Source organism: Triturus cristatus, chromosome 5_1 (genome assembly GCF_964204655.1).
Source record: "Triturus cristatus chromosome 5_1, aTriCri1.1, whole genome shotgun sequence".
Classification (NCBI taxonomy): Eukaryota; Metazoa; Chordata; class Amphibia; order Caudata; family Salamandridae; genus Triturus; species Triturus cristatus.
The window spans coordinates 27,032,317-27,042,820 of NC_140587.1; the positions used below are offsets into that span (position 1 = coordinate 27,032,317).

General features: G+C 46.7%; 1 protein-coding gene across 8 annotated transcripts in view; it reads right to left on the reverse strand.

Moving 5' to 3' along the window:
* The window catches only part of LOC146829991 (uncharacterized), a 328,887-nt gene extending 319,607 nt beyond the window's left edge, over window positions 1-9,280 (reverse strand). For 5 of the 8 annotated variants that reach the window (XM_085604233.1, XM_085604235.1, XM_085604231.1 and 2 more), the window contains exon 1: window positions 9,177-9,280. In XM_085604233.1, coding sequence (XP_085460359.1) covers window positions 9,177-9,222 — 46 coding nt within the window. In that variant the 5' untranslated portion in view covers window positions 9,223-9,280. The remainder of the gene's footprint in view (window positions 1-9,176) is intronic. The other 3 variants (XM_085604229.1, XM_085604234.1, XM_085604228.1) reach the window with 1 other exon arrangement.
* Between the last annotated feature and the right edge of the window lie 1,224 nt (window positions 9,281-10,504).

Here is a 10,504-nt window from a genome sequence, read left to right on the forward strand (position 1 = left end):
GAGTTATAATGAATGACTTATTAAAAGACACCACTATTCTGGGTCACAGTGTCTTCTCTCTGCTACTTCCAAAATGAGAGTATGGTTGGAAAAGATCTCTATCCAACCCCTTATCTCTGCTTTGCGTCTATTACTATATTTTCTCCATGGAACACATTCATTTAATTTATTATAGCTTATTAGACTAATGATTTAAACATCGAAGATTTATTGTTAATACAGACCAATCAGACAATAACATAAACGTTTCGAACATATACGTTTATAACAATGTATTAAAGTACAACATATGATTTCAAAACAACTCATAGATGTGTCTGCATTCCAAGGGGAACAGAAGGGCAGCCTGTTACAAATAGAGATGAGATTCAAGGGTGACAATCTGCGAGTTGCTCTATCTATCTGTATTCCTCTTTTTGTCTGGTACACAACCAACACCACACCTGCCATACCTCAAGTCTTCTGCCATGCTTAACTCTTGCTTAGTTACTTTTCACAGTCCCGTTTACACAAATGCAGGTTTTGTGCATGGCTGCTGCTGTGAGTTATGGCATGCTGAGTGTACATTGATTGCAATAACTGGTACATTTCTGTGGTTTTTCACATTTGAATCATCAGAACCGTGGCTCAGTTTTAACTGTGTTTTACAGTGAATGTCTATGTTTTTTACAATACACTTTATTGCCAACCCCACACTGAACAACTCTTGCTGAGCACAGTAGGGGTTGATCACAGGGCCTGGCTACAACCACTGCTGCACAAGGCCTTGGGCTCTGTTCCTCTCTGTCTTTTTTTCTGCCTCTGTCTTTATCTCTATATCTATCTCTATCTCTATCTCTATCTCTATCTCTCTCTCTCTACACCACACCTCTTTTGTCTTTTTTAACCATTTGTGGAAGTCAAGAATTTTATTTTTTCACAACATATCGCATCAATTCACTGCTGATATGGCGATCCCACCTTGAGTTGTGAATCAAACACAGGTTTCCATGTTTTTCCTGGTCCGTTGGTCAAGTTTTCTGTGCCCCTGGGTCCCTCCAACCACAGTCTGGGTTGGACACACTTGTGGTGCCTCATCATTCCTGTGGGATTTGGTTCCACTGTTCGTAGATTAATCATAATTGAGTTAAAAAATTCAAGATGAGAAAAAGGTTTGCAGAATCTTTCACTAGCCAATCACATTTGTCTAAAAATTCAAGTGTGAGTTAAAACATTTCTGAATCTCTGAATTCTGACTTTAAAAGGCAGGAATATTCAAAAGGAAATCCTTTCAGGTCAAACTAGCACCTTTTTCAAATGGTAATTTAAAAAAAAATGGAAATAAAACACAACTGAACTGATTTTTACCACACTAACAAAAGCTTGCCTGATGGGTAAAGTTGCCCTACTCCAGTGAAAAGAGATTCAAGCAGTGTGTTCCAACAGTAATGAAACACCAGCCGCTGCATCCCAGACGTCCTGGCTTTGACCACATCACCCAGATCTAGGTTGAGTAGAATTTGGTCCTGGAGGCTGGAGAAGCATGTTGAGCTTCAAGAACCATTAAAGCATTCTATCCAGCCCTTTGGGATCTGGAGATATGATAGCTGAGTCTCTGGTTTCATGTGTGACAATATGTTGTCTGCAATCAGTAGAGTCCATGACAGAGGTCCCTAAAGGGAAAGGCACTTTGGGGACTAAGTAGTGGCAGCTGATGCAATGTTTCCATCAGGCTACTTGGCAGCGATAGCGGTTACTTGTTTCCAGAAGCGTAAAACTTGGGTCCAGAGGTCCAGCAACTGCATCCATGCCCACCTTTGGCGCCCCTTTGTATGGCTCCATCTGAGACCAAAGTCCTCGTGAAGTTCCCTGAAGCATCCTGAACAACTCCCTTTAGATAATAATAGACATAGGGCCAAAGTAAACACATTTAGCATCTAGCACTAAGGAGCTATAACAACTATTGGGGTTATATATTTCCTAAATAAAGCACTAGTTGGGTTTCTTATTATTTGTCCATATTTGAGTTTTACCCACATTAGTTTAGTTAATTTCCCTCTATTAAATATTGAAAGGACATTTGTGTGCTATACAGTGTGCCATACTATGTATGAGTTTCTAGTCCCCTACACCTCCCTAATAGGCCTTCTCAATGTACTAAGACTAATTTGCCTAAAGTCTGCAGCACTGGCTATCAAGTCAAGTCAAGTCAGAGAATTTATATAGCGCACTACATACCCAGAGGGTCTCAGGCGCTAAGGGGGGGGAGGAGGATTACTTGTCAAATATCCACGTTTTAAGTTGCTTTCTGAAAGCTAGGTGGTTCTGGGTAAGGCGAAGGTGGGTGGGGAGTGAGTTCCATGTTTTAGCAGCCAGGTAAGAGAAGGATCTACCTCCCATTGTGGTCTTGTTGATGCGAGGTACAGTGGCGAGGGCTTGGCTGGAGGAGCGTAGCTGGCGGGAGGGGGTGTAGAAGGACAGTCTTGAGTTGAGGCATTCTGGTCCGATGTCGTAGAGTGATTTGTGTGCGTGGGTTAGCAGTCGGAAAGTGATTCTCTTATTGACGGGTAGCCAGTGGAGGTCTTTCAGGTGACCAGAGATGTGTTTGTTGCGTGGGATGTCTAATATGATTCTGGCTGAGGCGTTTTGGATTTGTTGGAGTTTCTTTTGGAGTTTAGCGGTAGTGCCTGCGTAGAGGGTGTTTCCGTAGTCCAGTCGGCTCGTGACCAGAGCATGGGTTACTGTTTTCCTGGTTTCGGTGGGGATCCAGCGAAAAGTTTTTTTGAGCATGTGAAGAATGTTGAAGCAGGATGAGGATACGGCGCTGACTTGTCTGTTCATTGAAAGTGAAGAATCCAGGATAACGCCTAGATTCCGTGCGTGGTCTGTCGGGATGGGTGCTTTTCCAAGGGCTGCCGGCCACCAAGAGTCGTCCCATGCAGAGGGGGATGTACCTAGGATGAGGACTTCTGTTTTATCTGAGTTCAGTTTCAGACGGCTGAGTTTCATCCATTCAGCAACTTCTTTCATTCCTTCGTGTAGGTTAGATTTGGCGGTGCTGGGGTCCTTGGTAAGGGAAAGGATCAGTTGAGTGTCATCCGCGTAAGAGATGATGTTGAGGTTGTGTTGGCGGGCGATGGTCGCGAGGGGGCTCATGTATACGTTGAAGAGGGTGGGGCTGAGAGAGGAACCTTGTGGTACGCCACAGATGACTTCGGTGGCCTCGGACTTGAATGGTGGGAGGCGGACTCTCTGGGTTCTTCCGGTGAGGAACGAGGTGATCCATCCAAGTGCTTTTCCATGTATTCCGATGTTGCTGAGGCGTTGTAAAAGGGTGCTGTGGCAGACTGTGTCGAATGCTGCAGAGAGGTCGAGGAGGATGAGGGCGACTGTGTCTCCATTGTCCAGTAGAGTTCGAATGTCGTCTGTTGCTGCGATGAGGGCGGTCTCAGTGCTGTGTTTTGCTCGGAAGCCTGATTGTGAGGAGTCGAGGGATTTGTTGGTTTCGAGGAAAGCGGCGAGCTGGATGTTGACAGCTTTCTCGATGACTTTGGCCGGGAATGGAAGGAGCGAGATGGGGCGGTAATTTTTGAGTTCGGTGGGGTCCGCTGTTGGTTTTTTCAGAAGGGCGGTGAGTTCAGCGTGTTTCCAGTTTTCCGGAAAGGTGGCGGAGTTGAAGGAGCAGTTGATGACGTCTCGGAGGTGCGGTGCTATGACGGAGTCTGCTTTGTTGAAGATGTGGTGAGGACATGGGTCTGTGGGGGATCCTGAGTGGATGGAGTTCATCAAGCGGATGGTGTCCTCAGTGGAGATTGGGTTCCAGTCGTTAAGAGTGTTCACGGGGGTGGAGTGTTCAGCATGTGGTTGGGTGGGTTGGGCTCCGGGTTGGTTGTCGAAGCTGTTGTGGATGTCTGCAATCTTGTTGTGGAAGAATGAGGCTAGGGAGTCGCAGAGGGCTTGAGAGGGGGTGATGTCGTTGGAGTTGGCCGAGGGATTGGAAAACTCCTTGACGATGTTGAAAAGTTCCTTGCTGTTGTGGGCGTTGTTGTCAAGTCAATCCTTGAATGCTGTTTTCTTGGCCTTTCGGATTAGTTGGTGGTGAGTGCGGGTGGCGTTTTTGAAGGCGTCCTTGGTGCTGGTGGTTGGGTCTTTTTTCCACGCTTTTTCAAGGGTGCGGCAGAGTTTCTTGGACTTCTTAAGGTCATCGTTGAACCATGAGGCCTTCTTGTTGCCAGGTTTGCTGTGACGTTTTTTCAGTGGTGCTAAGGTGTCGGCGGTGTTGGCTAACCATTGGGTGAAGTTGGCGACGGCTAGGTTTGGGTCCCAGGAGTGGGTTGGGGTGTTTAGAAGGAGCGAAGAGGAGATCTGGTCGGTGGTGATTTTGTTCCAGTTTCTTTGCAGAGTTGGTTGGAGGTGGTTGGTGGGTTTGGGCTTGTTGTAGGTGAAGTGAACGCAGCTGTGGTCAGTCCAGAGGAGATCCGCAGTGTGGCTGAAGGAGACATGATTGCTGGAGGTGAAGATGGGGTCGAGTGTGTGACCTGCGATGTGGGTGGGGGAAGTGACCAGTTGTTTAAGTCCGAGGTTGGCGAGGTTGTCCAGGAGGGTGGTGGTGTTGCGGTCGTTGCTCTTTTCAAGGTGAAAGTTGAGGTCTCCCAGAAGGATGTATTCTTTGGAAGGGAGCGCGTGTGGAGTGATGAAGTCCGTGATGTCTTCACTGAATTTCGCGCGGGGTCCTGGTGGTCTGTAGAGGAGGGTGCCTCTGAGTGTGGTTTTGGGGTCGATGTGGATTTGGAAGTGAAGGTGTTCGGAATTGGCGAGGTTGGCGTCAGAGCTGGTTGAGATGCGGATTGATTTCTTATGGACGATAGCGATTCCTCCTCCTGTGTGGCTGGTACGGTCTTTGCGAGTGATCTTATAGTCTTCCGGGATGGCAATGGTGAGGTCTGGTGCGGAGGAAGCATTCATCCATGTTTCTGTAAGGAAGGCGACGTCTGGAGAAATGGTGTCTAGTAGATTCCATAGGTCAATGGCGTGCCTGTGGACTGATCGGGTGTTGAGAAGGATGCATTGTAGGTGGTTGGGTTCGGGAGTCAGTGGTGTGGTCGTGACGGAGATGTTGTTGGTTTCGCTGAATTTGCAGGAGTAGCAGGAGAAAGGTCCATGGGTTTGTCCAGGGGCGGCTTGGACGCAGTTGGGGGCGCGACCGGGGTTGAGGGCTAGGAGGGTGGTGGCATCGTAGGTGATGCGGGAGGGTTGGGCAGCGCGAGGGGCAGGGGGTCTGGCGCTGGGCGCGGTCCAGGCGCGGACGGGCGTAGACGGGCTTACCTTTGGCGCACCTTCGGCGCGGGTTGGGCGCGATCGCTGCGCGTGAACGCTGCGCGCGGGAACTCCTGTCATATATGGATAGTGGAGGGGGAGGGGCGAGGGCGTCTCAGCTGGGAGGCGGGGCGGGCTACGGAGGACAACAATCAACAAAATGGAGGCGGAGGGGTCTGAACGCCGAGAACGCTTGGGGGAGAATGCAAAAACAGGAATAAAGTTGGCAAATATAAGACAATGCAACTAACGCTGGCAATTAAACATATAATTGGGCAGAGCGGCGGTCAGAGCACACAGCTGGCAGTCGGTAAAGGCAAAGCGCTGCAAGTAATGGAATAAAGTTGGCAAATATAAGATAATGCAACTAGCGCTGGCAATTAAATATGTAATTGGGCAAAGCGGCGGTCAGAGCACACAGCTGGCAGTCGGTAGAGGCAAAGCGCTGCAAGTACGATACCACAGTCACAGGGGGAGCGACCACTCTGCTGGGAAGCCAGGACACCAGTACTGGGGTCCTGGCACACCACCTGATGGTATCCAGATACAAGACTGCCCACTGGTCAATGACCTACTCAGTTCCTCAATTAAAGGTCTTGCACCTCCAAATGCACATGTTTCAAGACAGCAATTAATCTTCTTGGATTCCCCAGAAGAGAACAATCTCACACGTTTTCGCAGCGTATGGCTCCTCCTTTTCATTAGAGAGCATGGATTCTGAGGACCAAGCGTCTGATCACACACTAATGGGAGACTATGCAAGCTCCACTCCCAAAAACTTTAACAGCTGGAAAGCATGAGGGCAGGTAAAGGGGTGAAAAAGCCTGAGGTGATGCTGCATGAGGGAGCAAGTGGCTCATGAAACCAGAGAGCATGCGTAGGGTATGCCCATACACTAGAAGCAATACTTTGTTAAGCTCCGTGGGCTGACACAGACTGTATAAGAGACTGTATAAAGAGGCATACGCTTTGTGACGCCTTAGTTATGAGCAGTCTTGAGGTGATATAATATAGATGTAACCCTTGGTTTTTTTCAGTAAATTTCTACGTTTTTTTAATTCTGTTTCCTAACTATAATGTCTCTTGTAAGCATTGTTTTTTTCAGTGAGTTATATATATTCACTGAAAACAACAAAGGTTACAGGGACATTATAGTTAGGCTCAGATTTCACTCATACAAAACAACTGAAATTCAGCCGTTATAGTTACCTCAGCTAACTATAACTTACGCCCCCAATGCACTGCTTATGCCCTCACATATTATGTCACTGATGACATCATCCACAGAATCACTCACACACCCACACAACCACTCACACACCCACTCACAGATCCATACAACCACATTTAAACAAATTTAAAGATGACAGCACGCCCAGTGGCCATTGCTATTTGTAGAAAGGAACCACTATGATATTGGCATAAAAACCTTGGTGGATGGCTGCCTTAGATTTTAAAGCCCATTTACAAATCTTTTCAAAAGGTGGGAGTTTGTGATAGAAAGAACAACCCCTGGTGACCTCTAGACCCTAAGAGCTTTCTACCAGGGTGTGGGGTCATTATTATCTCTCCACTAGGTTTTTTATGGCAGTGATGAACAGAAAATAAATAATGATACCCCCCGCAACCTGGTACAAATCTCTTAGGGTGTGGGGGTCTCTTGGTGCTTGTTTTTTCCTGGCACAAACTCTCACAAGATATTTCCTGGTGATGACAGATTGGAAACACATAAATTACATTATTTACTCAAAATAGGTCATGCAGTGCAATGTCCTTCATCTGACATTCCCTACTATGTCTCACTGTCGGAGGAAGTCGCTGTCAAAGAATCCAACTGATACTGAGTCTATGGACAAATTAAGGTTGGCATTCCTCTAAACGAGGCAGGTGGACTAAGGCTCTGTCGGACATTGCACAGTGTTTCTTTTGGAACAGAGTGCCCTCAAACTCAAAATCAGGCCTACAGTTATGTATGGCTGAAAGAATAGAGGTCATTTAGGGGTCACCAGGCGTCACAGCTGTGACCGCTGGCTAGCTCCTGGCAACCCCTGGCACTGTCCTTGTAACCCCTGGCCTCAGAGGTAAAAAAGTCAGTGCCAAGAACTAAGGGGGAGGGGGCTCCTTTCCTTATTTTCTGCCTGTTTTTCATTATGGTAATATTGAATAATTTTCTATTATTTATAATTAGTATAATAAGCAGAGGTGCACACATAGGTCCTTTGGTGGAAGCTGTTGTAAGTAAAAGTATGGTGTGTGCGTTTTTGGAGGTAGAGTATATTTATATGAAAGAGCATGTTTATGTGCGAGTGCTTCTTCATGTGTAAGCATGTGTGTGATGAGTGAGAGTCAGTGACATGCAGTGAAGTGAGATTGCGTGAGATTAAGTCCCAGATATACTGGGCCTGATTCACAGAACTAACTTAAGACAAAATCCTAAATTTGCTACTTTTGGTATTCACAGAAGTTAGGATTTTGTCTTAAGTTTGTCTTAAGACAAACTTAAGACAGACTTAAGAAAGACTTAAGACAGACTTAAGACAAACTTAAGACAGACTTAAGACAGATTTAAGACAGACTTAAGACAGACTTAAGTTAGGATTTTGTCTTAAGTTTGTCTTAAGTTTGTCTTAAGTCTGTCTTAAGTTTGTCTTAAGTTTGTCTTAAGTCTGTCTCACGTTTGTCTTAAGACAAACTGAAGACAAAATCCTAACTTCTGTGAATACCAAAAGTAGTAAGTTTAGGATTTTGTCTTAAGTTAGTTCTATGAATCGGCCCCTATATTCTTTAACGCAAGGCAAATCTGCACCAAAGTTGCTGCTCTGCATTGTGTCAAAGGGAGAGTGATATAAATGTGCCTTATCAAACAGAATGTGGTGCATTTTTTCTCTCCCCATGCGCTGCTGCACATTTGGCCGCCATGCAGCACAGCACACACCTCTGTTAGTAGAGCAAGTGTGTGTGTGTATTCTCAGAAACATAGGTTTTATAATTGAAGGTGTCCCTTCTGGCACAAAACCTATGCCTTAACCCACTTTGCATGTATGCTATAGAATGCAGCACACATGCAAAGTTGTAAAAACAAAGAGAAATTAAAACCTCTTTACGTCTGCCTCAAGGAGGCACAATATAATGGGTAAAATTCCTATCCACCAATGTTTCTATATATTGATGTGTGTCAAAACCCATGGACTGCCATCAGGATGCAAAATAACGCAAAGCAACTCACATTGCAACTTTGCATTACGTTGGGACACTACTCATCTCAAATCCTGATTTGTGTTGGCTAGCAAACCCTCCCACAACACTCTCTCCAATGTTTGCATCACAAAAGCGACGCAATCCAGGCACAAAGATTTAGTTAACCTGGGTCTGAGTGTCAGAAAGGAGGAGTGTGAGAGATTGAGTGTGGCTCAGAGTGAATGTAAGTGAGTGAGAATGAATAAGAATGAGCGTAAGTGGGTATGAGAGAGTGTGAGTGAGAATGAATGAGTGAGTGTGGGCGAATGAGAGTGAGTGAGTGAATGTGTGTGTTTGTGACAATGTGATGTGAAGCTTGCAAGTTTGTTCTTGGACCTGGCATACTGAAGGTAATTATTGTCTTATAGAGAAACCCAAGATAAATAATACTGGTCCTGGCACACTTGCAGCAATCCTTAGCATGGCACACACTTGTGACAAAATACTGGCACTGACACACTGGGGGTAATTCTTGCCCTAAAGAGCGCCAGTGGTAAATTACTGGCACTGGCGTGCTAGAGATAATTCACGGAATAAAGGGCACCCATTGAAAAATACTGGTAGGCGAGTGATACATCTTTTTACTATAGAGGCCCCCATTGCTCCCCAGAAGTTGGAAAGAGACGCAATTATCCCAAACTTACCTGCTAGGATCAGCATCACAGTCACAGAGAGGACCTTCATGGCCATGGTGAGATACCTGGGACCTCCAGGAAACACTGTCACCTTTTATACTGCAGCACGTGCCATCATCCTGCTGATCAACCAATGAAGAAAGAAAAACATGCCCTCGAAGAGAGACAAATCCCTCTTCACTCTGCACTTGTCACTTCTCACTTACTGGTTCCTGTTCAACTGGATGTCTGGAGAATGTGCTCGTATTTTACTAAAAACAGGACTGTGGAATGTCAGTCTTTACACCACAAAAGCCCCACGCTTGTAACCTTGCCTTTAGCTGATAAGTTTGAAATTCTTATCTAAATTTAGAGAAAAAAGGGTAGCCAGAGGTGCCTCAAAAGGTAATATAAAAAATCTACAGGTTAACACTCCTACTCATTGTAGGGAGGGCTGGGAATGAACACCTTTGCATTGGGAATGAATTATCTCAGCCGCCTTGGAATGGACTCCCGATGCCACCCTGTAGAAGAGAGACTGAGGGATAGTGTTGAGGAAGGACCTTCACACAGCAGGGCCACCATGTAGCAGAGACACAGAGACACAGTGGAGGGGATGGTCTTTCTCATAGGATCTTCCCCCTTGCAATGGACCCCCAATGCCAGCCTGTAGCAGAGACACAGAGGCATAGTGGAGGGGACGTGCCTTCAAAAAACAGCGGCCCCCTTGCAATGGACCCTCGATGCCACCTTGTAGCAGAGACACAAAGTGACATTGGTGGCGATGGACCTTCACACAGCAACAATGGACCCATGAGGCCCACTCTAGCAGAGGCACAGTGGACGGACCTTCACACAGCGATGTCCCCCTAGTAATGGACCACCAAAGCCACCCTGTAGAAGAGGAACTGAGGGACAGTGGTGGAGACAGTTCTTCACAGAGCTGCGGCTCCCTTACAATGGAGCCCGATGCCACCCTGTAGAAGAGACACAGAGGGACAGTGGTGGGGACAGATCTTCAGACAGCTGCGGCTCCCTTACAATGGAGCCCCCATGCCACCCTGTAGTAGAGACACAAGGGACATACCTTCATAGGTGCAGTGGCCACCTTGCAATGGACCCCCAATGCCACCCTGCAGCACAGGGACAGGGGGACAGTGGTGGTGTTGGATCTTCACAAAACAGCAGCCCCTTGCACTGGACCACCAATGCCACACCGAGGGACAGTGGTGGAGACAGTTCTTCACACAGCTGCGGCTCCCTTACAATGGAGCCCCCATGCCACCATGTAGCAGAGACACAGGGGACCGACCTTCACAGGTGCAGTTGCCTCCTTGCAATGGACCCCTAATGCCACC